Source organism: Planococcus citri, chromosome 2, assembly GCF_950023065.1.
Source record: "Planococcus citri chromosome 2, ihPlaCitr1.1, whole genome shotgun sequence".
NCBI lineage: Eukaryota > Metazoa > Arthropoda > Insecta > Hemiptera > Pseudococcidae > Planococcus > Planococcus citri.
In genome coordinates this window covers 66,349,891-66,377,663 of record NC_088678.1, presented here as the reverse complement: position 1 = coordinate 66,377,663, position 27,773 = coordinate 66,349,891, and the positions used below count along the sequence as shown (strand labels likewise).

Below are 27,773 nucleotides of genomic sequence, written 5' to 3'. Positions count from 1 at the left end.
TAAAAAAATCGATTTAAAAACTTATAATTTAAATATAACCACGATGTCAACGAGTTGAACTTCTGAAAAAATTCTCTGTTTTAGTCCTGTTTATTTTTACGAGTAACAACATTACACATATTTCTCTTCCTAATAAATTTAATATTTATGTATTCATTGGCCGTTATGAAACAGTATTTATGCAATTTTACATGTGAAAAATGAAGAGGGAATGTTTGTGTCGGCTACTATTGGTCAATAATTCGAGTTTTGGAACGGTTTGTAGTTAATTAAGGGCCGGTTTTTCAATTGCTAGATACTTAATCAAAAGTAGAGGACATGAATTTCCGATTATAGTGCTAATTGCCAATCAGGATCGTCAGTTGTCCACTGATTGAAAAACGGGTCCCAATCGATAATTTATCCGGGTGTGAGTATTTAATTGAAGTTATTGGTTCAAAGCTTCTCCTTCTGTTTCCTTTTTATCGGACAAGTTTGATTTTTTTCCTTCAAAATGGGGTGACATTGACCATGATTGAGGTTCGCTAGACCCGTACAATGTGAATAGAATTGTGCCAAGCAATAGAATTCCAGCCGTTAGTAGAAAATAGTTATTCCATTCGTCTATTTTCTGGAAGATTAAGTAAAATGAGGTAAAATGAACGACTATGTTAGCCCTGTGCTAGAAAATGCAATCTGTCCCGAGAAGCTTACATGTTTGCTGGTCATAAAACTTGCTACCGTTTGTGATGCAATCATACCTAATGCGTACCACAATGATGTATAACCCGCAACAAGACCAGTATGGTTTGGTGCTATATTAATTGAGATTAGTCTGTAAAATACCGAGAACTTGTAGATAAGAAAATATATCTCATCTACTCTCATATGTAGGTAGGTACATATTACAGTGGCGTCGCGATGAGTGAAACCTCGATATGTGAAAAAACTCAATAAGTGATATAAAAACCTCCTTCCCTTCACCTTGGACCAATTTTACGTGTAAATCAACCTGAATAAGTGAAAAAAGACTACTTCGTTAACTGAAACTAGGATTTATCCCAAAATTATCGCGCGTTTACCTCTACAAGTGAAATGTTGTCTGCGTTTTACCTCTATAAGTGAAAATACCTCTTTAATTGAGAGGTACTGACTCGTTCAGCCTCTAAGTGAAAGAGAGCCTCGTTGTTCTGCTAAAGTTGAATCGTTTCCAATGGATTATGTGTCGAACAAGAAGGCAAAGGATGACCTGTGAGCTGTTTAAAGACTGGCTGATCGAACTAAATTCGAAAATGATCAATGAAAATCGGAAAATTTTCTTGTTCAATTCATGTTTTTTGTTTTTTTATCCGAACTTCGATAAGTGAAAATTAACCAAAAAAAAAAAAAACTCTCCAACTGGAACCTTTGTATGTGAGAAACTCGATAAGTGAAACAACAATTTTCTTCGCTTGAATTTTCACTTATCGCGACGCCACTGTATTATGATGCATGAATCACCAAATACAAAATGGTTTGCTTCTGCTCAACTTACTGCATAACGATTAAAATGTATGGCAAGAATAATCGAATCGCAACGAAAATTATGATTGTCATTATCAGGTCTTGAATGAATGTCTGAGTCATAAATAAAAACATCTGACTGATGAATGCAGTACCTAATATTATTTTGTGCATCTGCGAAGACAGGATTTAAAAATAAAATGAAAATAATTATAGTTTTGACTTTTGAAGTGGTATAGGTATTTATATTCAATCGTTTTACCCGAGTTAGGGCTATACTGCTGTTATTTTTCCAGTAATCCATCAGTGGGCCACCCGATGCAGATGCCAAGATACCAAGAGCACCAGGAACCGAAGAAAGGATCGCCACTTCTTCAGTACTTTTCCCTGTAGAGTCTGTGATCGATGAAACTCGTTTAATTAATTGACCAATTTCATATTTCAAGAATTGATATAGTAAAGATGTAGGTAACCTTTTATAAACAAGGCTAAGCTAGACAACACTGTAGTATCAACCCATCCACAAAGAAAGTTCACTATGAAGAGCATCCAAATTGGGATAGATGTTAGTATGCGTTTGTAAGTTGAATAAGTCGTGACCTAATGAAAGCATATTGGCTGTATATTTGAAATGTTTTGTTTTTATGCCTGAAGCAAATTCAATTAATTACCATTTTTATACTTGTTGTGTTAATGTCTTGAAGGATGAATGATAGTTCCTTTCTGGAAATCCATTTGTCTTCTGATGGATGATTTCGGATCAGAATGAGGCAAAGCAATGAAAACAGCAAGCTTGTTAAACCTACAGATGTTGTTCAAGAAGGAAGTCAGTTGAGATTTTTTAAAAGCATCCCAGGAGAAAGGATCAGGTCTTAGCAGACCAGGAAAGTGACTTTATCTAAGCAGATTTGATTATATCCTAATGCTTTTCTGAATAGATGAAATCATATAGGTACCTATACAGCATGACACAAAAAGTAGCGCCCGGTGGCTTTTATTTCCAAGTGGAAAGAGCTAGAGAGATGAATGAAGCGGCGTTGAGTAAAGGAAAATAAGGGCTTTCAAAAGCAAGCTTGAAAATTTCAGGCCCATGCGCAGTAGTGGTGTCAATTATTCAAAAAAAACTACGATTTTTTGAAAAAATCGTTTTCAAACAATTCGGCCAAAAAATAATCGATTCTGCATAATCGATTTTTTTCGTATTTCTTTGATGATTTCTTGAATGATTGTGCTTTGAAATTTCTAGACTTTTCAGCAGTGAATTTACATTAGTGAAAAAACTGCAATTTCCAGTGTAAATTTCTTCGATGAACCGGTTTCAAAAATTTAATTACAAAGAATTGGTATTTTTCACACTCTACAACTTTTGTTTCAAGCGTTTTTCACTATCTACAATTTTTGGGTAATTTTTGATGACTGGCTGCAAATTAATGAACCCGTTTAAAAATCCAATCAGCAAAACTGGTTCAATTTCTTACGCTCTGTAATTTTTGATTCAAGCTTTTTTCTCTATCTTCAATTTGTAGGTGATGGTCAAAAACTGGCTGCTAAATGCAAATCAATGAACCGGTTTCAAAATCTGATTGAATCGAATTGTGTAATTTTTCATGTCCCACAATTTTTGATTTAAGTTTTTTTCTTTACTTTCAATCTTTGGGTGGTTTTGTTCAACCGTTTGCAAATAAATGAACCAGTTTCAAAAAATTCGCATCACGTTTATTTTGTCGCCTTAGTGTGCAGAATACATTGCACCAATAAAAACCAGTTTGAATTTTTTGACCAAACTGGTTTTTCAATTTGTAGACGCCCTGTGCATGAGGCCTAAAATTTTCAAGGTTGCTTTTGAAAGCCCTTATTTTTTCCTACTCAATGCTGCTTCATTCATCTCTCTATCTTTTTTCACTTTGAAATGAAAACCACCGGGCACTACTTTCGTATCATACTGTACATATACTAGTAGCCCACCTAATTTTCTGCGCCCCAAAAACTCCAGCCAAATTACATTTCTGGAGCGTTTTCTGCCGTACGGACTGTAAAGGTCCACCTGTGTAATTTCCATTTCAAAATATACATTACTGCCTACCTGTAAAGTAAAACACCATAGGCCATCCCGATACCGATATCAGAAGTCCGCAAAGTGGATATATAGCTGCTGTTCCAACGTAAAAACCATTGAAATAGATCGACATCAGAGTTCCTCTTTCACTTTTTGGCATCCAGTGAGAACATGCCTCAGTAAGACCAGCGCCGGCGAAACCCTGTTGTAGGAATAATTTCATTCATTCGGTGGTGGACAATTGTAATTGAACTCTTATTACATATGTTATCAATATTGCACCCGAATCGCAGCTTACTTCTAAAATTCCAGTCAGGAAACGGCAGAATAAAAACGCATAGAAATTATAACGCAATACAATTGGTAGAAGAAATGTCAAGATACCAGAGATGATCATCGATATTGCAGCCATTTTCGATCCTCCGACTTTGGATATAACGAATCCACTCAGAAACGATAGTAAATTACCATAGAAAAGGAGGCTCAAAACTAATCCAGTCGTTTTAGTATCCCATAGAAATTCCTCTGGCTAAATAAAAATGATGCATTACTGATAGTATTGTCATCCTAGTACGAGCAGGTACGTAGAACTCATTCCAACCTGTGCCACATTAAGATTTCCATCAATGACGTAAGTTTTCGAGGATGTCATTTCGATAACAGCAACATTGATGTTGTATCTCATGAATACTAGGTTTACATTCGATAGAGAAAATAGTATGGTTATTAAAAGTCGTTTTGAGGGAAATAAGGAAGGCTTTTCTTCTTGCATTTCAAACCTACAACCATAGCTTTGATTTATAAAGAGTAGAAAAGAGTGACTTTTCAGTGTTATGTTCAAACTTTTTCAAGACGATACTTACTGTTTTTCGTCATCTTGATCTTCTTGATGCGAAATACGAGTAAATGTGTTCTGGTTACTGATGGTCGTTGCCGTTTTCATGATGAGGATTCGATTACACAAGCTATTAACACTGCATACCTATGGCTTATTATGCACAATTCGATCTGACTGAGTATTTTATCATTTGCGTGTTGAAAAAGTATGAAATTCTAATCCAAGCTTGTTTAGATTGGGTTTTTGTGCATGGTCTAATTTTTAATTAGGCATTAATCAGAAAGATAAGTGCAGTTATCATCTTTCTATGTGAAGTTTGTGAAAAAGTCATGCAAAAAAGAAATATATTGCAGGGAATCCACAGGTACCTATGTTTGAGAATGGCTTAGCAGATGAGATTATAATCATTCCGACCTGAATCTCATGCCCAAAATTTCATACTGTAGCAGAACTGCGAGCTGTCCCGAAAAACTGAGGCTTCAAAAAAGCTTATTTCGAAACAAAACAATGATGAGTTTTTCAAATAGTTTTTTTAATTATGTTAGTACGGCATATGACAATAGGAATAATGGCATCCCCTCCCCCCACTCTGATCTTCTGAGACTGTATTTTTCTTATTCTTAGAGAAGGGAAATTCTGAAGCAAACTACCCACAAAAAAATTGGCCCTACTTACAAAATTGTGGGTATTTTTATTCACTGGTCAAACGAACTCGCAGATTTTGCTTTCCAGCATAGGACTCGCACAACGTTTTTGGAACCGAACGCAGCTAGATTTAAAGAGTATGCAAACATTCATCACCAGCCAAAATTTCAAGTACTATAGTGCATTTTTCGATTTTTGGCGAATTTTTGAAAATCGAATTTATGCCAAAAAAAAGAGAAAAATGTTGGAATTTTACTAAATTGACCTAGAAAACTGAAAATTGGAATATACCCTATTTTCAAGCTGCCGAATCGATTGGAAATAGCTTCAAACCGTTTGGAACAGTTCTGGAGCCTCCAGAAGACTCTTGAAACCTGAATTTTTTACAAAATTTTATCAAATGAAGTTGGAAATTCGAAATTCACGCTGAACTCAAACTTGAACACGCTGTTAGATCGACTGCTGGTGAGTCGAGTCATTTTGGAGCCTCCAGTAGATTTTTGAAAATTGAAATATCCACAAAATTTCATCAACTGCGTTTGGAAATCCGAAATTCATTCTGTAAAATAATTTCAATACGCTGTGAAGTCGACTAGAAGTAGATTTCAAGTCACTTGGAGCCTCCTACGACTCAAACCCATCAACAGTCGACTTAATAACATGTTTAAATTAGAGTTCAGCGTAAATTTCGAATTTCCAACTTCATTTGATAAAATTTTGTGGAAATTTCAAGCTTCAAAAATCTGCTGGAGGCTCCAGCAGAACTGTTCAAAATGGGTTGAAGCCATTTCTAATCGATTTGGCAGCTTGAAAATGGGCTATATCCCAAATCTCAGTTTTCTAGGTCAATTTAGTAAAATTTTTACTTTTTTCTTTCTTTTTTTTTGGGCATAAATTTGATTATCAATAATTCACCAAAAATCAAAACATACACTTAAGCACTTGAAATTTTGTCAAATGATACACTTTTTCCTGCTCTTTTGATCTACCTTTATAAGGTTTAATAAATTTTTTGTGAGTCCTACGTTGGAAAGCAAAATCTGCAATTTCAGTTGACCCTGTCAGTCAAATGGTCGCCATGTTATCAGTAAGGCCAACTTTTTTCTGACAGGTTTGCTTTAAACTGTTCCTTGGGATGTCCTCTTTGAGAAAACAGTAGTTTCAGTCGATCGGGGGGGGGGGGGTGGAGTTATTCCTATTGCCATATGCCAGACTATGTGAATTAATAGGATGTCGAAACCTGCCAAGTGGTTATCCATACTGAGGCATGTAAATGAAAAATTGAAAAAAAAATAATTTCATCGGAAGTTTCCGTTATTTTATTCAAAAAAACACAGGAACTATACGAAGTTGCTCGTTAGAGTTTCCGCTGCCTTGTTCTTATGCGATAAATTCGACTGTTTTTCAAAACTGGGTGATATTGACCATGGCTGAGGTTCACTAGACCCATATAAAGTGAACAGAATCGTGCCCAGGAACGCAATTCCAGCTGTTAGTAGAAAATAGTTATTCCATTCGTTTATTGTCTGGAAAATTGAATACGATTGATCAAAATCATCACATCATGAGTTATCTCTGTGTTGGAGAATCTTATCCAATTTCATTGTCAGAAGCTTACTTGGTCAGTGGTCATAAAACTTGCTACAGTTTGAGCTGCAATTGGACCTATTGAATGCCAAAATGACGTATAACCCGCGATAAGACCAGTGTGATTTGGTGCTATGTTGATAGCGATCAGTCTGAAAAAAGACCAAATACATAGATCAAACAAATATAATGCATTTTGAAGAAATTTTATCTACGTTTTATTCGACTCACCCCAGGGTGAGCAACTGAGCAAGACAAAGGGTTCAAATAGTCGAATCATAACGAAATTGATTATGGTCGTTGTCAGGTCTCCAAGAAATGTCTGAACGAGGAATGAAATCAACTGAGCAGTGAATCCTACGCCTATCACTATTTTAAAGTCCTCGAAATCAGAGTCTTGGAATCGACGCCTTTGAATTGGAATTTATTTTAGAATAAACAAGCCATAGTTCACATTTTCACGAAAAATCGTGCAATATTTTTCGAAATTACCTTATGATATTTTTTTTTACATTTTCAAGATATTTAGCAAGTTTTTAAAATAAATAACATTCAAATTCAAATTCTTCGTTGATAGCATATAAATTTTTCGATTCTGCTGTGAGCTTTGCGGCTTCACCAAAGACATTTTTTATGGGTATGTAGGTACCTACATTCTTACTAACACAGGACACTATTGAATTACATATTTTAATAATGATCACTGAACGCCACTGCTACCATTTTAGAATGAGTTGGTTTGAAGAGAGACGTTGACCAAAAAAATATGACGATACGAAAATAACTATAACCGAATGGAGTAGTTTATTTTTACGAATAACAACATTAAACAACATAGGTACCTATACCTAATTACCTATACTAAGTACCTATAAGCAGTTTACGTTTGGTTAACACATATTTCTCTATCTGATAAATGTTCATCGGACAGAAACAGTAGGATGCAATTTTACATGTGCAACGTGAAGAAGGAATATTTGTGTAGGCTGTTATCGGTCAATAACTCGTATAATTAATAAAGGTTTGGTTTTTCAATGGCTAGGTAATCAAAAATACTGGGACATGATTTTCCGATTAGTGCTAATTTCCAATCAGGATCGTCAGTTAGCCGCTTATTGAAAAACAGCTTGTCCTAATTGAAATTTTTTTCGTGTGTGAGTATTGAATTGAAGTCACAGGTTCAGAGCTTCTCCTTCTATTTCGTTTTTATCGGACAAGTTTGATTTTTTTGCTTCATAATTGGGTGACATTGACCACGATTGAGGTTCGCTAGACCCGTACAATGTGAATAGAATTGTTCCAAGCAATAGAACTCCAGCCGTTACTAAAAAATAATTATTCCATTCGTCTATTTTCTGGAACATTAATTAAAATGAGGTTAAATCAGTATGTTAGCTCTGTGCTATATAGAATACAATCTGTCTCGAGAAGCTTACGCGGTTGCTGGTCATAAAACTTGCCAACGTTTGTGATACAATCGGACTTAATGCGTACCAGAATGCTGTAAAACCCGCGACTAGACCAGTATGATTTGGTGCTATATTTATTGAGATTAGCCTGTAAAATACCGCGGACATAGGTATTGAAAAGAAAACGAATATTCTGTATCTACTCTCATACATGATGGAGCATTCACTCAAATGGTTTGCTGCTGTTCAACTTACTCTAGAACGAGGGAAATGAATGGCAAAAATAATTGAATCATAACGAAAATTATGATCGTTATTATCAGGTCTTGAATGAATGTCTGAGCTACAAATAAAATCATCTGACAGGTAAATGCGGCACCTATTATTATTTTATGCATCTATGAACCCAGGATTAAAAATAGAAAAAAAGATTATTGTTTAGACTTTGGAGCAGTATATTCAATCATTTTACCTGAGTTAGGCCTATACTGCTGTTATTTTTCCAGTAATCCATTAGTGGGCCACATAATGCAGGTGCTAAAATACCAAGAGTGCCAGGAAGCGAAGAAATGATCGCCACTTCTTCTGTATTTTTCTCTGTGGAGTCTGCAATCGATAAAACTCGTTTAATTAATAGGTCTATGTACATAAAATTCCTACTCGTATTGAATAGGTGAGGTGATGTACTTAACCTTTTATGAACAAGGGTAGGCTAGACAAGACTGTAGTGATAACCCATTTGCAAAAAAAGTTTGCCATAAAAAGCATCCAAATTGGGGCAGATGTAAATATTCGCTTGTAAGGATAAGTCGTGACCTAACGAAAGAATATTGACTGTATATTTGAAATGTTTTGTTTTTATGCCTGAAGCAAATTCAATTAATTACCGTTTTTGTACTTGTTGTGTTAATGTCTTGTAGGATGAATGATAGTTCCTTTCTGGAAATCCATTTATCTTCTGATGGATGATTTCGGATCAGAATGAGGCAAAGCAATGAAAACAGCAAGCTTGTGAGACCTACAGATGTTGTTCAAGAAGGAAGCCAGTTGAGATTTTTTAAAAGCATCCCAGGAGAAAGGATCAGGTCTGATCAGATCAGGAAAGTGGCCATACGAAGCAGATACGAGTGTGTCTGAATGCTTTTCCGAACAGATGAAATCATTTACACTGATTAGGCCAAATCTGATGATAAGATCTAATATGATCAGGTCCAATCATTTTCTCCTGGGATATAATTTTATTTTCAAAAATGCATTACTACCTGTAACGTAGAACACCATGGGCCATCCACATACCGATATCAGAAGTCCGCAAATTGGATATACTACTGCTATTCCAATGTAACAACCATTAAAGGAGATCGACATCAGAGTTCTTCTCTCACTTTTCGGCATCCAATAAGAACACACCTCAGTAAGACCGGCGCAGGCAAAGCCCTGTTGTTGTAAATTTCACTTGTTCAGTGGTCAATTACCATATCATTGAACTGTTAGCAATATGGTACTGCAGCCAAAGCGCACTTACATCTAAAATTCCAATCGTGAAACGACAGAATAAAAACGCATAGAAATTTAAGCGCAATGCGATTGGTTGAAGAAATGTTATGATACCAGCAATCAACATCGATATTGCCACAGTCGTCGATCCTCCGACTTTAGGTATGACGAATCCGCTCAAGAACGATAGTAAATTACCATAGTAAAGGATGCTCAAAACTAAGCCAGTTGTTTTAGTATCCCATAGAAATTCCGCCGACTAAACAAAAATGATGTATTACTGGAGGTACTCGTATTGCCATCCTAGCATAGACAAAACTAATAATTTGGGGGGGGGGAGTGAGTAGGGATGGGTGCAAACTAAAATGTGTCGACTGATATGAGGAAAACAATTCTGCCAGTTGGCATTAGGTATAGGTAGGTAGCTGTTCTTTATAGCGTATCATGACTCAAAGGTACCTACATGAAAAAAATTCGTTTTTCCTGTTCAATTTTTGGAAGCCTCGAACATTCAATTTTTTTTTAAATTCATATTTTGATAGGTAAAAACACAATGTTTTTTATACGAAGAGTTTGATTTTTTGGTTTAAAAATTTTTAGAATTTGAATGATTATTCAGAAGTGGGAATAAAATGCAAACAGGCCCGACCAAAGTGTGGGCGAAAGCTATCAAAAAATTGAGTTTCGAGAGATGAAAGAAAGTTTATTTTTTACCTATGGGTCACTCCACGTCAATTCGACAAAGAAGTGGTAAGGGGGTCTGCGATTTTCTTGAAACTTTTCCTGTGGAATGACCTTCCGAAGGGATGACCAATGGCGCAAATCGTAGATCTCTAGTCCCTTTTTACAGGCTACTAGGGAGTTTCAACGTTTTCAGTGAGCTTGAAAGATCATCCATTTCAGCAGCGGATCACTCGATAATCGCGATACCTACCAAAATTGAACTTTTTCCAAAAGTTAGGGGGTTTTAAAGGCTTTTTGGTGATATCATAAAAATCAGTGTTGCTACTTTTTTTGTACAAAAATTAGCTCGGAAAGTTTCAATACGTAATTTTCATATCCTTCCGACTCTCGAAAATTCTGAAAAAAATGCATTATGGACAACTCTTCATGCTGGACAACTCATTACAAAAATTGGGATGGCGTTATTTCGTAAAATTCATTTTAAAAAATTGAAAGTGTGAAAAAATGTTATTTTTTGATTTTAAACATGAGAAAAAGTTCTGATTGGTGAAATTGACCTATTTGACCTCTATTTTTACGTATCCGTTCACAAAGTTGAAGAAACCCTTTAACTCGATGAAATGAACTCATCACAAAAAAATTAATATTCGAAAACATTCAAAAAATAAACGAATTTTAATTTTTTGCTAAGAGTGTACTTTTTATCAGATTTTTCATGAAATACGTCAGAAAGAGGTCAAAATAAGACAACTGAATACTTTTTTTGATGTTTGGAATTGAAAATTGAATTTTTTCGAATTTTGATTTTTTGTTATGATGAGTTTATTTCATCGAGTGCAAAGGGTTTTTTCAACTTTAAAGTAGGGGTCAAATGGATCAACTTCACCAATCAAAACTTTTTTTCATGTTTTAAATTTAAAAAATCGCATTTTTTCGAAAACATTCAATTTTTTAATCGACTTTACGAAATAATGCCTGTTCTGCATGAAAAGTTACCTATTTATAATATATTTATTTCCGAATTTTTGAGAATCGGAACGATATGAAACCTACGTTTTAAAACTTTTCGAGCTAATTTTTCGTACGAAAAAAGGTGGCAAGACTAATTATTATGATATCACCAAAAAGTCTTTTAAAACCCCTAACTATTGGAAAAAGTTCTATTTTTGTAGGTATCGCGTTTATCGAGTAATCCTTTGCTGAAATAAGTTCATGAAGACTTTGACCCCCCCTAGCAGCCTTTAAAAAAGGGGTAGAGGGCTGCGATTTACGCCATTGGTCATCCTTTCGGAAGGTCTTCGTACAGAAAAAATTTCAAAAAAAATCACCGATCTCCCCTCGCCAGTTCTTGGTCAAATTCACGTGGAATGACCCCTATGTGAACAGTTTATTTATTGATTTCAGCATTTCGTGTGTGTGAATAGGTAATAGATTTTAAGAAAGTTTTATTTCGAAAAGGAAAAACTAACAAGCCTGAGTGAAACGAGGTCCGAATTTTTCAAAAATTCATAAATCAAGAAGTAAATTATTTATTATGAAGTCGGCAAAATAGCTTCTTTATTATATCTAAAAGTTGAAATTTGCCGACTTGTGAAGGGGGGGGGGGTAGGTCCCGTCTTAGTTTTGTCCCCGATTCTGTAGAACTCATACCAACCTGTGTCACATTATTCCCATCAACGAGATTTGTTTTTGAGGATGTCATTTCGATAACAGCAACATTGATGTTATATCTCATGAAGATTATGTTCACATTCGATAGAGAAAATAATATGGTTATTAAAAATCGTTTTGAGAGAAATAAGGAAGGCTTTTCTTCTTGCATTTCAAATCTAAAGATATAGGTTTGATTTATAAAAGATTTTATGTTGAAATATTACAAAATATGTTAGGTCCAATAAAGTTATCAAGACAATGCTTACCTTTGTTTGTCATCTTGATCTTTCTGAAGCGAAATAGGAGTAAATACGGTTTGATTACTAGTCGATTCAGTTTTCATGATGAGAACTTACGTTAATTGTGCAAGCAGACACCACGTACTATGTCGAGTTTTCAATGTCACATTTTACTGTGGCTTGGATCCAACTATTTTATTATTTGCGTGTTGAAAAAGTATGAAATTCTAGAGCCTATTTAGATTGTGTTTTTTGTGCCTGGTCTAACGCGCTAAATACTCGAGTGCGCGTTTTTTATTTGCGCACCGGATGCGTAACATCTATCTCTAAACACGGAAAAATTGGCTCTTTTTAATCAGACGAGTCACTTCTCGGACTTCGCTTCGCCGGTTTTATCAGACTATCGAAAAATATCATCCCAGCTTCTTTTAGTTTTAGTTGAAGTCAAAAGTTTTTTGCACCAGCACATGTATTTAGCTCGATTGTCCCAAAAAAGAAATGGGCGAACCCAGACATAATTGCGACCAGAGGTTTTTTTGGTGAATATTGTCTAGGGTGGAATAGTGAACAACATACTAAAATCCCCACCCCAACCCCTGGAGCTAGACTACCTTCAATCAGTTTTTAGCCCTTCTGAAATATCTATTGAAATACGGTGCACAATTCGAAATAAAAAATGTATTCAAACATATTTACACTAATACAAAATGTACAATAAAATAAAACGAAATAAAATCGCCATAATGCGAACGGAAAACGTAAAACGGTAGTAAAAACTCGAATAGAAACGCGGAGAATTCGAATAGAAAAAATCTAAAAGTCATCGGAGATGTTTGTTGACTTCTCGGAAATGTAACCTATACAAAGTATCTCGATAATACGACGAATTACGAGTAATTACGTAGTAAATAAACGATTACAATGTATACGCGAATTTTTACATTATTTTCAACACTTTCCCTAATTCGAGAATTATCGAGCAAAAAATAAAAAAAACTGCTCAGTACGAACATGAAAAACGTTGATCATGTATCCTCGAATTCGGTCGATGTTAAAGATGCTTCAATAGCGGCGATGAACTCGGATAAGTAACTCGATCAGCTACCTGGATCCACAAATCGCCGCGTCAGCATATTCGAATAGGTACACCAGATGTTGAGTGAATCGAACTCAAACATCCGGCGAGCTGGAACACTAGAGCTGTCTGCGAATACGTAATGTAGACAGCTGACGTTTTCGGTGGTAGGATTTTCCAGAGAGATATCGACGTGTCTCTGGCGACGTAACAGCAGCTCGTTTGCTGCTGATCGATGATTGAATCGAAATATCAGACTTATCGATGTCTGATTGCTTTCCCGGAGATCTTGAACGCAAATCCGGCGCGTCGTTAGCGGCTATGGAACGGATCGCGGTGTCCATAGGGTCTTTTGAATTGGAACGAGGTTGGCTTCGAACAGCTTCCGCGTACGATTTCGTTGAAGCTTCTATTTCAGCCGTGAAAATCTCAATCTCAACGCAATTAGCGTGATCATTGACGTCTTGAGATTTCGAACGATTTTTATCGCGTAAGTTTCTCCATCTAGACAGAAGCTCGGTTTCTTCTAGATCGTCATTGATAATATCGTTAGCATCATCGAATTCGTCATTCTCGAGCAAAGAACTATTCGATGATTTCAGCGAGCTTTTCGGCGTCAATTTCGGCGAACTTTTCGGAGTCGATTTGGTCGAAGATTTCGGCGTAACAAGCGATGACTTCGACGTAGAAGGTGAACTTTTCTTCTCATCGCTTATTTCGGTATCGGTATCGTTATCAATCGGATCTAACAAATCTCGAGTGATCGGAATGGTAACTCGTTGGTCGCAATCTCGAAGTTTCTCGTAGAAAGTGACATCTTTCGAAATAACAATGTCACGTTTCTCTGGAACGTAAACTCGATACTGCTCATCACCATCGTATCCAACGAGGTAACCTTCGAGAACCTTTTTATCCAGATTTTGACGTGACTGGATCGTAACGTTAGCGTAACATTTCGAACTAACAATTCGAAGATGTTTTATTCGTGGTGGTATACCAAACCACATCTCGTAAGGAGTCGAACCGTCGATCGATGATTTGCCTACTCGATTTAGCAAATACGTAGCAGTGGTAACAAGTTCAGCCCAGATTTCGATCGGATACGTAATCTCTGGATTCGAATATTTCAACGTTCGCGCCAACTCGACAATTGCACTGCTACCGCGTTCAACAGCTGCGTGTGGCGTAAAACGTTGACGAACATCGAACTCTCGTAATACTGAACGTACCGCTTTGTTATCGAACTCACCTTGGCTGCTAGACTGGAATTCTAACACTCGACGACCAAGGGCGCGTGCTTTGAATAGTACCTCTCGAACGCAACGAGATACTACTGGGGCGGTTTTCTCCTTCTCAACGAACGTATGATGATAATTCGAATAATCATCTTTGATAACGATGAGATATTTGCGACCACCGAAGGAGCAATCAAATGGCCCGCAAACATCACCAGATAGCAGCTCACCAACTGCTCTGGTCGAAGAACGTTTTTCGAACGTTTCGCGATGAACTTTATCGAACTGACAGGGATTGCTCGAATTGGTTTTAGTTTCCTGCGATCGTTTCTTCAGGCCCAATTCTGCAAGTTTAGCTCGAACATGATTTTTATCTACATGGCCCCATCGTTCGTGATAAAGTTGCACGATTTCGCTGCTCTCAACAGCATTCACCTGCGGTTCTGGCAAAATGGTCTCGAACGACGCTTTGAAAAGAGAACCATTTTTCGATCTCGTACCGGTGAACATGACGCGATCATCTGCCTCAAATTTGCAGAATGTAGGATTCGAATAAAATCTGCTCTCTGGCTTTTTATCGTGAGCCGCGACGACTGAGAACAAATTCTTCGAAATACCAGGAACGTGCCATACATCAGTCAAATCGAACTTGACAAGTTGACCATTTACGAAGCTAGCAACTTCGATCGATCCATGACCAACTGCTGTGACGCGACTGCCAGCAGCTTTGACGTAATTCGGTTTCGAAAATGTTTTGTACGTATGAAACCATTCTCGATTCGACGTAATGTGCTTCGTTGCACCATTATCAATCCACCAAGATTGATCCGACGACGACGTAACCAGATTCAGTTGCTCACAATCGGCGAGTAGAGCGCTTTTAGGTTCTGAATCGATATCGTTGAGTTTTGGCGAACAACCAGAAACGTTGACTTGAGGCGAACAACCTGAAGTATCGTTAGCTCGAGCAGGAAAGGGTGGTTTACCGTCGTTGATCCACTGTGAGCACTTTTTGAGCCAGTGCCCTTTCCCAGAACAGTATTTACACACTTGAGCGTTTCTCTGATGATTTCGAACGGATTGATCACCAGACGTATTCGCGACGACATTCGAACCACTCTTCTGACCAGATTTAGCGAACATAGCTTCGGATGACGATGGCGACGTTGAACTATGTACTGGTGTGACGTTGCGCTCGTGCATGATAAGCGAATCGGACAAATTACTTAGTGACTTATCAGCTTGAGCATTGAGAAGAAGGTAGCTCGATTTAAAAGCTTCGAAACGACTCGGAAGAATGTGTAATACTTTCGAAACGAATAAAATTTCTAACAGCTTATCAACTGTCTCGATTTTGCGATTTTCCAGACTAGCTCGAAATTCACGGTGTTGATTTTTGATTCGAGCAACAACAGAGGGCGCATCTTCGTAATCATTCCACTCAGTACCAAAGAAATTCAGGCATTCGCGGAATATTTGGTCTTCTGCCTTGTCATCGAATTCCTTCGTAAGCACTAACCATGCTTCGCGTGCGGATAGCCTACCAGCGATGCGACTGTGTAGCTCTTCGGAAACGGTTTGTGAAATGATTATTTTCGCTTGGTGAGAAGATTTTTGCCATGTTGCAATCAACTTACGTCTTTCGGCGGCGTCGGCGGCGGTATCGGTCGTTTTTGGTTCTTCCGGGCAGGTTGATTTACCTTCGACGATGTCCACGGCATTAAATAAAGTGAGTATGTCGAGCACTTTATCTTTCCATGACGGCCAATCACTGGAACACGACAGAGGCTTTATACCTTTGATATAATCCATGATACAATTAGGCGAATATGGATTTCAACAGCTCACAACTGCGATCCACAATCTGTACGTCGAATGATAACGCGCGATTAGATATCAACAGCTAACGACTGCGATCTAATTTTTGAATAATACAACCGCACATGAACCTTCGAATGCGAATTAGATAACGTTACGAACGAAAATACATCACGATTAGCGTTTTATCTCGAATAGGCACAGTTTAGCGCGTCTGGTACCCATAACCTATTGAAATACGGTGCACAATTCGAAATAAAAAAATGTATTCGAACATATTTACACTAATACAAAATGTACAATAAAATAAAACGAAATAAAATCGCCATAATGCGAACGGAAAACGTAAAACGGTAGTAAAAACTCGAATAGAAACGCGGAGAATTCGAATAGAAAAAATCTAAAAGTCATCGGAGATGTTTGTTGACTTCTCGGAAATGTAACCTATACAAAGTATCTCGATAATACGACGAATTACGAGTAATTACGTAGTAAATAAACGATTACAATGTATACGCGAATTTTTACATTATTTTCAACAATATCAACTTTTGAGTAAAATGATCTCAGTTATAATTTAATCTGCTCTCAAATACCTATCATATGAGCTATCGACCAAACCACTAGTCCCAAAAGGGGTGGCACTATACTATCCTTCAAAGTGACGTGATTCTAATAATTTTGCATTTCATGACTTGGGACTTGAAACCTGTTCTAATAATAGATTAAATAGAGTCAAAACTTGGGGAATGGGATTATTTTGGGACCCAGAGTTGACTCATCATGGAGTGAGGTGGGTCAAATTTTTAAAATTACGAATTCATTTTTTTGAAGGGGCATAAAATGGTCCCAATAAATCCTTTATTGTGATCAACATATCCAAATTTCAGCTTCCCAGGTCATCCCCACTTTCTTTCAGGTGGAAAAAACCGAAAATAGGTGTGAAATGATGTAAACATTGGAAAAGAAACTACATGAATGATTCATGTGACGCATCTGACGGGCAAGAAAAAATTAGCGTGCTGCGATTTTAATTTTAAAGATAAATGTCATTATCTTTCTACGATTTTAAATCGATTTTTTTTAATGATGTGACTCGATAGGATATCAGAACCTGGCAGTAGTTATCCATACTGAGACATTGCAAATAAAAAAATTGAAAAAAGGAAATTTTTATCGGATGTTTCTGTCATTTTATTTTAAAAATCATAAGAACTATTCGAAGTTGATGTTTAAAGTTTCTGCTGCCTCGTTTTTATGCGATTGCTTTCCAAAATTGGGTGATATTGACCATGGCTGAGGTTCACTAGACCCATATAAAGTGAACAGAATCGTGCCCAGCAACGCAATTCCAGCTGTGAGCAAAAAATAGTTATTCCATTCGTTTATCGTCTGGAAAATTGAATACGATAGATCAAAATCATCACATGAGTTAGTTCTGTGTTGTCAGAGAATTTTATGTTATTGTCAGGAGCTTACCTGGTCGGTGGTCATAAAACTTGCTACAGTTTGAGCTGCAATCGGACCTATTGAATACCAAAATGAAGTATAACCTGCGATAAGACCTGTGTGATTTGGTGCTATGTTGATAGAGATCAGTCTGGAAAAACACCAGTAGATCAAACAAATAATAGGTATTATGTAATTCATCGAAGAAATTAATGTTTCATTTGACTTACCCCAGAGTGAGCAAAACAAAGGGTTCGAACAGTCGGATCACAACGAAAATGATTATGGTCGTTGTCAAGTCGCCCAGAAATGTCTGAACAAGGAATGAAATCAACTGGACAGTGAACCCTACGCCTATCACTATTTTATGCATCTGTTGAAATTTGAAAATAAAGGTTTTTATGACGATCGTGGCTTCGAACATTAGATATGTTCAATTATTTTACCTGAGTTTGTGCAATCTTGCTTCTACCCTTCCAGTAATCCATCATTGGACCACTGGATGCAGCAATGAGAATACATAGACAATTAGGAAGCGAAGAAATTAACGCTACTTCTTTGGTATTTTTCCCTGTGGAATCTGGAATTGAGAAAACGTCAGGCTAATCAATCAATACAATAGGTGTTTTTTTTTTCAATTTTGGAGAATCCTAACCTTTTACATACAAAGGTAAACAAGATACTGCTGTGTTTACGATCCAGCCACTAAAAAAATTCGTCAAGTAGAGCACCAGAACTGGAATAGATTTGAATACAAGTTCGGCTGGATGAGTTGTAACCTGTGTAAAAGGGTTGTGGTAGTACATATTTTTATTAGATGCTATCCTAATTCAATTCGTGCATGTTTATTGTTTATGATACATCGATGTAGATTTATTACCTACTTTTTTAGTTCCGGGTGTGTTGGTTTCTCGCAGTATGAATGCGAGTTCCTTTTTGGAGATCCATTTATCTTCTGATGGATGATTTCGCATCAAAATTAAGCAAATTAATGAAAAGGTCCAGCTTATGATACCTGAAGATGTGTATAATTTATTATAATATTATGGTCAAAAAAGTCCTGAATAGAATGTGTATTGTATATATTCACAACCTGTGACGTAAAACACCATGGGCCATCCCCATATCGATACTATAAATGCACAAAAGGGATATATAGTTGCTACTCCGACATAAAAACCATTAAGGCTGCAGGACAGTAAAGTTCCACGTTCACTTTTTGGCATCCAACGTGAAGAAACTTCGATAAGACCAGTATAAGCGAATCCCTTGATTGCAAATTCACCAAGTTAATAGACTAATAAATTACATACACCATGCTTTATCAAAAATAATGAACCATTTTTTACCTCACCCACTCCGATTAGGAAACGACATGCTACAAATAAATAGAAACTACAGCTCAAAGCGAGTGGTTGAGTAACAGTCAAAATACCAGAGATCATCATCGATACCGCCATACCAGTCGATCCTCCGACCTTTGATATGACAAATCCGCTCAAAAACGATAATAAATATCCATAGTGAACGATGCTCAAAACGAATCCAACCGTTTTAGTATCCCATTGAAATTCTGCCAACTAGGACAGGTAAAAAAAAAAAAAAAAATGCATTATTGATACTGACGATGTTACGGTGTAAAGCAGCTTTCGTACCAACTTGTGTCACATTACGATTCCCATCGACGAGAATTGTTTTCGAGGATGTCATTTCGATAACGGCGACATTTGCATTGTATCTCATCCATAGCTGGTTTGCATTCGACAAGAATAATAATATGGTTATTAGAAGTCGTTTGGAAGGGACCAATGGTGGTTTTTCAGTTTCTATTCGCCTGCGGAAGGGGAGATCAAAATTTCATGCTGAGAAGTAAAGCCATGAAAGTTTAGAGTAATTTTGCTTACCATTTTTCATCACCATGAACTTCCTGAAGTGGAATAGATGCGTTTTGATCGTCGATCGCTTTGCTTTTCATGATGGAAATTTACATAACGATCGCACTCTGCGAAGTACTCGTATGTTCAGTTTCACATTTCACTGCAATGTTTTGAAAAGCCCATTTTATCACTCGAGTGTTAGCACCTATATCTAATGAGACAAAATACTATAGCCTATATTTACATGTTTTTTTACGACTTAATTCAGATGTAGGTATTGTGAACTTGAAAGATAAGTGTTATCGTACGAGTATTACAATACGTGGTTTGTTAAGAATAAAAATGATACAGAAATGAAATAAAAATTCGAGTTGGTTATTTCCAATTGCCAACGACGACACCTAAACGTACGAGTATTCGATGCTCATTAACACGAGCTTCTCTCACTTGATAAGAAACGGACCGAATGAAAGAAAACACATTAGTGTAGGTACCTAATTATGACTTGATAGTGGTAAGAATAATGAGATGTCTATTGGGAGCATCAGAAGTGACGTCATGTTGTGTGTGTTTAACGTGATGAATTGATGATGACTTTTTGGGTATATTTTTACAAAAAAAAAAGAACTATCTGATTGCAAAAAATCTGTGTTTTTTCATTGATCTTGTTTTTGATACTTGCAAGGTAATCTAGGTACCTACCTACACCTATCCCAAGGAATTTCGTGAATTGAAAAAAATATATCTAACATTACAACTTGTCAACTGGAAGGTCACCCCCCCCCCTCCTTATGGTAGTCAAATCGGATTTAGCTCGGATAAAAACAATTTATTTAGAGCCGAAAAAATTTTACTGATACCGACAATGTTGAATAAAAATTTTTTTTCTATGCTGTAAACTCAGAACTTGCATGAGGTCAATCTATGGACTTTTTCTTCAATTTTTTCTGTGCTGTATTCTAACCAAAAAGTCTAAGAGAAAATTTCAAACTGCTATTTGACTCAAAATCTGTTATCGCTGCAGGATAGATTTAAACTCTCGGGCCATAGAATTTTTTTCAAATTTTTTGAAGCTGTGAATCAGTATCTAAAATTTGAAAAATCAACTTTTTGAGGGTTTTTTTGTTTGTTCTTAGCAGATAAAAAAGTACAGGAAATGATCAGCTGACTTGAGGCCCTTTTTTGAATGGTTCTCCCCTCCCCCTAATTTTCGTATTAATTTTCCATTCAACAGTAACGGACTTACGATAGGATGAAAAAAATGCAAAAATTGACGAAGAAGTTCAAAATCTTTCTGTGTAGCCTCCCTTTCAAGGTAAAGCTTTTTTTGCAAATTTTCGTCGAAATCCAGGACATTTTCTCCCCCCCCCCACCCTTTCGGCGAAAAATCTAGTTTACAATGCTTTCATGTTGATGGCAGTTTGAGATTTTCTTTTGAGCTTTTTGGCTGAACCACGGTGCAAAAAAATTGATGGAAATTCTATAGCTTGACTTACAATTTCTTTGTACACCGCAGATATTTCAAAATTTGTGATCAACATGGTGATGAATAGGAATAAGATAATTTTTTGTGAAAATACTATTTTCCCACATTAGGGGCAAGAGAAGGTGGTGGGTAAAATTTTCCTGTGAATATTTTCAGAATTCAAGCCAAGGGCTGATTCCTAAATCATATCCGGAGGTCCTTTAGGGGTTTACTGAAAGAGCATGTCACTCGCTTCTCACAATTAAGATTAAGTTTCAAGCTGCTGAAGTTGATTTTTCGATCTGGTTGAGAATTTTCGGGTATGAAGGAAATCGCTTATCGGAATATTTACAAGTATATTGCTGAATTTTTTGCAAAAAGAGTGTATAAATATCTGTATGAAAATTTGAAAGTAAATAATGTCCAAATCGATTTCCTGGACCGATTGCGACCATTTTCGATGCAATTTGAAGCCTCTGTGTAGTAAAAGCTGACTCATCTTCAGGAATTGCAAAAGGTTGTAATAATTTTTCCATTTTTTCGAGGTATTCAACTTGCAAAAAAAATTAGTTGTCATTTCAACCCGTCAGGCTGTCATTAAGACCGTGTTTGCCCATTTCAAATGCTAGGAAAATTTTTACAAATGGTTGCTACCTTCTTCTCCCCCCCCCAAAAAAAAACCAAAAGAAATACTCATCTCAGTTAGCAGAATTTTTTTTGAACCAAGCAAACAAACAAAAAAAATCCAGATGAGCGTTCGTTCGTTATTATTACCATCAGATCTAATTTTAAGAGCTGCATTTTGTTTTTGAATTATCAGCGAATTTTCAAAAATTCAAATTTGGCTCAAATTTTCTCGAAAAAAATCAAAATTTGATGAAATTAAGATAGACAGCTGAAATGTAATTTAATGGTTTTGTCCCTTTTCACCTTTTCCAAGCTTCAGAGTTGGGTCTTTTTAATGATGAATTTTCCAAAAATGAAAACTACTCGTAATAAGTTATAGAAATCAACTGAAGGCTTCAAAAGAGCTCAAAACTACGACCAATTGATCCCGAAGAATAAAATTATAGTGAGAAGACTTAACTTCAGTGATCAGTCTCAATTTTTACAGATGGTCATTTTTGAAGGACATTAATTGATTGAGTAAATGAGTAAATTACTTACCTACTTGAATTTTCAAACATTTACTAGAAATTTGAAAAGTAAAATTTAACATCTGAAAAGTTTTATGGCGTAATTTTTAGGATAAATACTTACTATATTGAGCGAATAATCGATTAATTGTTTTTATAGGTTAATTGGTGTAAATTTCAGTTCAGTCTTGCGTTTTTTCGGCTTTTAAATTGAAACAGGGTGATTTTTAGAACCATATAACAACTGAAACATTGACCCAGTGATCCTGTAACTTCAAAATTCTCTCCCGAGTAATCACATTTCTGTCATTTTTTATTATTCAACGGTCAATTAATTGATAATGACATTCTTACGGTTTCTTTTTCTCAGCTAGGAATTTTCAATATTTGAAGTGATAAAAAAACAATCGATTAATCGGAGTTGCGATTGTTTTTCTGGCGATTATTCGATATTTAATTAGGTAGGCATTTCAAAATAACCGAATTTACCCAACATGGGTCTGAAAATTTTTTGGTCCTTGAAAAACTTCACTTGTAAGTAAGATGCAAGTAAGCAGTTGCAACAACATTTACAAATTGCGTTTAATTACAAGGAGAAACTCAATACCTGCATACAAAACATTAGGCATATTTACATATGTTTGATGAAATTATTTCAAGCACAATAATTTTCATAAGTACATATACATCGTTAAATACGAAAGACAAAAGGGATATCTGAGCTGTACAAGAAATTAAATCTGTTAAATGATGATCCAATTCAGCTGCCTAATTCCTATCCATTTAATAAATATGCACATTTATGTACAATATCACCTACACTTCAATCAGTTATCTACTGGTCACACTTTCTTCTTCGTTCTTTTCGGTCAAGTTCAATTTTTTTTCAGAATTAGGCGACATTGACCATGGCTGAGGTTCACTAGATCCATATAAAACGAATAGTACTGTGCCAAAAAGTATAATTCCAGCTGTCAAGAGAAAATAGCTGTTCCATTCGCTTATACTCTGGAAAACAAAATTTGATTACATAAAATTAGGTAGGTACCTACTACCTACTGGATATGTCAGCTCTGTGTTTGATGAGAATAACTTACGTGACAAGGGGTCATAAACCCTGCTACCGTTTGAGCTGCAATTGGACCTGTTGCATACCAGATGAATGTGTAACCAGCAATAAGACCAGTATGATTTGGTGCCAAATTGACGCATATCAGTCTGCAAAATAATGAACACAAGTGCCCAAGATGATGACGAGCTACATATTTTCATAATTATGCTGTTAGGTACTATGTTCAACTTACTGCAGAAGTAGTGACATCAAAGGTTGAAATAAACTAATCAGCACAAAAATGATGATGGTTGCAACCAAGTCTTGAACAAATGTCACAGCAACGAGCAAGATGAATTGGGTGGTATACGCTATGCCTATCACTATTTTATGCATCTGTTGGGAATATATATTTTTTAAGTTGATGTTCACAGTTTGTATTATTGCTGAGTAGTGAGTTGAGTCATTTTACCTGAGTTAGTGTAATACTGCTATGATTCTTCCAGTAATCCATTAATGGACCACCTAGTAGAGAAATAAAAATACCAAGGATACAGGGAAGTGAAGAAATGAAGGCAACTTCTTCAGTACCTTTTCCTGTAGAATCTGCAATGGATGTGTAACCTCTTGTTCAATTAATTGATCGAGTCCTTATTTCGAGTCTTTTCAAAATAACAATGATGTAAGGTTACTAACCTTTCAAGAACAAGGGCAGGCTAGTTAGCACTATGCTGACACTCCAGCTGCAAAGAAGGTTCATTATACAGAGCATCGCCACTGGTACAGATGTTAGAATTACTATGTATGGATAAGTCGTGCCCTGAGTGAAGAAAATTTTTCATTATTGTTCACTCTTTCCAAGCACATGCGACCTTCACATAGATAAAATTCAAGAGCTTACAGTTCTCTTTCGTGTGGTGGTTGTTTCTTCGAGTATGTACGAGAGTTCTTTTTTGGAAATCCAGTTGTCTTCAGAAGGATGATTTCGGATGAGAATTAGGCAAACTAATGAAAGCAGGAAGCTTACAACACCTGTGGATGTGGTTGATGAAGGGAATCAATGGCTTTAATCATAATATGTGATTATGATAGATGATATGACTGAGTAGCCATAGGCAGAGTAATTTGTGATCAGAACCTGTACTGTAGAACACCATGGGCCATCCCCCTACGGATATTATGAATCCTACAATTGGATGGATAATCGCTGTCGCTACGTATAAGCCATTGAAGCAGATTGCCATCAGGGTTCCTCGTTCACTTTTTGGCATCCAGTGGGAACATGCCTCAACAAGACTAGCATTGGCAAAACCCTGTAGTGAAGATACTGAATGAATGAATGCTCGATCAATGGGGTCATTCCATATTAATTCAACCAGAATTTTGGTACTCATGTCTTTCGATTCAGCTTAAATTTTTTTTTACAATGTACCCACCGAATAAGTTAGAAACCTGAAGGCCGAAATCAGGTTGGTCCCAGCCCCTTCAGGGGGTGGGTGGGGGGCTTCAATTATTTTCACATTGTCTTGAGGTACCTACTCAACTTCAGCAGCGCATCCCTCCGAAGCTATGATACTTTGATCAAAACTGATTTCACAGTTCAAAAGTGTTTTGCATTTTAAACTTTTTAAGTATTTTGAAATTTTCAAAAGTTGAAAGTTGAACTTTTACATTGAAAGTTCAAATTTCAAAATGGCGCTGTGAGTGGGAGGTATCATTTAAAATTCTGAAAAATTTTCATAGATGTACCTTTTCATGCTTTTTTGAAATATTTAACTTTCGAGATGGAATTTTTCAATGGAAGGGGAGCACCCCCAACCCCCACCTCCAAATTTGGGCAGAACGTTCAAAAAAAAATCTGGGGCATGTGACATATGTAATTGTATGTTTTCAGTAACGCTGAGCACGAATATGTCGTCAGATTTTCGATTGGACCCTATCCGCGGCCTCCAGCATGCACCTCCCCAAATGTGGTAAAAGTTCAAAAAAGTGTTTTTTCGTGTGACACATGAAATAGTATGTTTTCGATATCACTGAACACGAATATAACCTTATTTTTTCAAATTGACCTCACCCATGGTCCCCAGAACCTTCCCCCGTGGGTAAAAGTCCAAAAAATTTGTTTCATTTGTGTGGCACATGAATGGTGCCATCGTAAAATACTCGTTAATATAAAGATTTATATCTTACTGTGAATACGGAAATCATTTCCTATTTGTTGGGCTTTTAAAACACTTTTTTGAACTTTCACCCCATTTGGAGAGGTGCTGGGAGCTGTGAATGGGGTCCAATCAAAAATCTGACGTCATTTTTGTGCTCAGCGTCACCAAAAACATACAATTCGATATATCACATGCCCCAGATTTTTTTTGAAAGTTTTGCCCAAATTTTGGGGAAGCGGTGCTCCCCCTCCATCACAAGATCCCATCTCGAAAATTAAATATTTCGAAAAAGCATCAAAAGGTACATCTATGGAAATTTTTTCAGATTTTTAAACGGTAGCTCCCATTACAGCGCCATTTTGAAATTTGAACTTTCAAAATGAAAGTCCAACTTTCAACTTTTTAAAATCTCAAAATACTTGAAAAGTTCTAAATTCAATGCCCTTTCGAACTGTGAAATCAGTTTTGATCAAAGTATCATAGCTTTGGAGGTATACGCTGCTGAAGTTGAGTACCTCGAGACAACGTAAAAATAATTGAAACACCCCCCCCCCCACAAGCCTCCGTAGGGAGTTCGAACCAAACTGATTGCGGGTTTCTCACTTAATGGGTGGGTAGACATTGTAAAAAAAATTCAGCCAAATCTAAGGACATGACTCGTGGAATTACCCAATGGATATTTTATCTAAGTAAATAATATTATATGAATCAAGTGTTAAAAGCACTAACCGCCATTATTCCAGTCATAAAACGACAAAATAAAAATAAATAGAAACTGGAACGCAAAGCAATAGGGTGAAGGAATGTTGTGATACCACAAATCAACAGCATTATGGACATACTTTTCGATCCTCCCATCTTGGATATAACAAAACCGCTCAAAAACGATAATAAATTACCATAGAACAGGATACTGAGAACTAACCCAACTGTTTTGCTATCCCATTGAAATTCTGCCGGCTGAACAAAAATTGTGCATTAGATTGTTATGAATATTGCTTGATTTGTCACCTCTTTGATGTTTTGATAATTATAAACCTATCAGTACCAACTTGCATCTCAGTATCATTTCCACTTCCATTTCCATTTCCATGTCCACTTGCGTTGATTGGTTTGGGGAATGCCATTTCGACAACAGCGACATTCACGTTGTATCTCACAAAGATCATATTTGCATTTGTTAAAAATAATAACACAGCTATTAAAAGTCGTTTTGAGAAAAGTAAAGGAGGTTTTCCTGCATCAATTTCAGATCTAGTTTCAGATGTTTGCCTAAACAAGAGAAAAAACTTGTTGAAAAGTCAAGGTGTGATAGCTTTGAGAGGATGATTTTACTTACCATTTTTTATCATCCTGAACTTTCTGAAGCATTACTGATCCGTTTTGATTTCTGGTCGCGTTGGTTTTCATGATGGACTCGCGATTACGTGGCACAATATTCATCTGGTTGTGGATTCGTTTGAACTTTTTTTTTGAACCGACTTATTTTATCGTCACAATGGTATAACTGTAAACCCATTGAGATTGTTTTTTGTGACTCGAGAAGTCGAGAATCGAGTTATTTGATCATATTAGCTAGACTAAGATAAGTGTTATTATCTTATAATGTGTGATTAGTTGGAAAGAAAAAAAAAGAAACGAGATACGATATTTTACGATGGGTGTCTATAAAAGGGTAACGTAATGGTAACAATAAGAAAATATTTCCTTAGATGTTCAACTCACTTTTTTTTGTCGTCTTGTGTTTGCTGAACAGAGACACGTGTGTTTTTATTGCTAGTTTTTGTGATATTCATGATGGAACTTGACCATTTAAAATACAATTTTCTGCCGATTGAAATGACAATTTTTACTTTAGGTATAACTGCTTGAATGTTGAATACGTAGGCTATGTATGAAGTACCCAACCTATTCAGGTTTTTTTTGACGGGCTTGATATTTAATCACGAACCAAAATGATAAGAGGTATTATCTTACAATGTAAGCACGATTAATCAAAGAAGTAGAAGGTGGTAGGAAAATTAAGTAGGTACTTAAAATGCGAGTAATTTAGCTATACCTACTTATACGTAATGTGCACCATATGCAAAACTCCATGTGATATGCTGGTATCTGTAGCGAGTGTAATTTTTTACAGAATGTAATCCAATCTGTAGGTATATCACTTGTGTAGATCTAGTTCGTGGGATAAGTATTTCTTTGTTAATGGAATGGTATGTAATTGTATGCATGTACTTGCATTTTGAATGATTATTGAGTACTGATGTGGAATCCATATTTAGAATAATTATTTATAATTTCTACTACTCGTACGTTTGATCAAACCAACCACTTCACTATGTTATTAAAGAAGCATGCAAGAATCACGAATAGCTGATCGTTGTTTTGTTGGTTGATTGTGGTACTCTTCTAAGA

At 36.3% G+C, this 27,773-nt stretch overlaps 4 protein-coding genes across 6 annotated transcripts; all 4 read right to left on the bottom strand.

The window, feature by feature from the left end:
• Positions 1-8: 8 nt before the first annotated feature.
• Positions 9-4,626, bottom strand: LOC135837203 (vesicular glutamate transporter 3-like). 2 transcript variants are annotated; one of them, XM_065352399.1, is made up of 10 exons: positions 4,402-4,626; positions 4,140-4,329; positions 3,837-4,067; positions 3,566-3,740; positions 2,154-2,284; positions 1,956-2,082; positions 1,745-1,878; positions 1,514-1,656; positions 694-814; positions 9-610 (listed from the first exon to the last, which is right to left on the bottom strand). In XM_065352399.1, exons 1-10 carry the CDS (start codon positions 4,479-4,481, stop codon positions 428-430), a joined length of 1,515 nt encoding a protein of 504 aa, XP_065208471.1. In that variant the 5' UTR covers positions 4,482-4,626; the 3' UTR covers positions 9-427. The 2 variants fall into 2 exon arrangements, with proteins under 2 accessions (XP_065208471.1, XP_065208472.1); XM_065352400.1 differs by having other exon boundaries at positions 4,140-4,317; positions 4,402-4,623.
• A 2,763-nt stretch (positions 4,627-7,389) lies between these two features.
• On the bottom strand, positions 7,390-12,367 carry LOC135837201 (vesicular glutamate transporter 3-like). Its single transcript, XM_065352396.1, has 10 exons — positions 12,118-12,367; positions 11,853-12,027; positions 9,543-9,773; positions 9,280-9,454; positions 8,905-9,035; positions 8,710-8,833; positions 8,490-8,623; positions 8,273-8,415; positions 8,045-8,165; positions 7,390-7,963 (listed from the first exon to the last, which is right to left on the bottom strand). Exons 1-10 carry the CDS (start codon positions 12,192-12,194, stop codon positions 7,781-7,783), a joined length of 1,494 nt encoding a protein of 497 aa, XP_065208468.1. The 5' UTR covers positions 12,195-12,367; the 3' UTR covers positions 7,390-7,780.
• Positions 12,368-17,399: 5,032 nt separating this feature from the next.
• On the bottom strand, positions 17,400-20,001 carry LOC135837202 (sialin-like). Of its 2 annotated transcripts, XM_065352398.1 has the most exons (11): positions 19,789-20,001; positions 19,572-19,704; positions 19,327-19,501; positions 19,017-19,247; positions 18,761-18,935; positions 18,552-18,682; positions 18,323-18,446; positions 18,114-18,247; positions 17,898-18,040; positions 17,698-17,818; positions 17,400-17,610 (listed from the first exon to the last, which is right to left on the bottom strand). In XM_065352398.1, the coding sequence occupies exons 2-11, from the start codon at positions 19,640-19,642 to the stop codon at positions 17,434-17,436; spliced, it is 1,482 nt and encodes a 493-aa protein (XP_065208470.1). In that variant the 5' UTR covers positions 19,643-19,704; positions 19,789-20,001; the 3' UTR covers positions 17,400-17,433. The 2 variants fall into 2 exon arrangements, with proteins under 2 accessions (XP_065208470.1, XP_065208469.1); XM_065352397.1 differs by having other exon boundaries at positions 19,572-20,001.
• A 2,708-nt stretch (positions 20,002-22,709) lies between these two features.
• On the bottom strand, positions 22,710-27,257 carry LOC135837200 (uncharacterized transporter slc-17.2-like). The gene is made up of 11 exons (XM_065352394.1): positions 27,084-27,257; positions 26,698-26,865; positions 26,411-26,630; positions 26,088-26,318; positions 24,335-24,509; positions 24,098-24,228; positions 23,893-24,016; positions 23,669-23,802; positions 23,450-23,592; positions 23,243-23,363; positions 22,710-23,153 (listed from the first exon to the last, which is right to left on the bottom strand). Exons 2-11 carry the CDS (start codon positions 26,799-26,801, stop codon positions 22,977-22,979), a joined length of 1,560 nt encoding a protein of 519 aa, XP_065208466.1. The 5' UTR covers positions 26,802-26,865; positions 27,084-27,257; the 3' UTR covers positions 22,710-22,976.
• Positions 27,258-27,773: the final 516 nt, after the last annotated feature.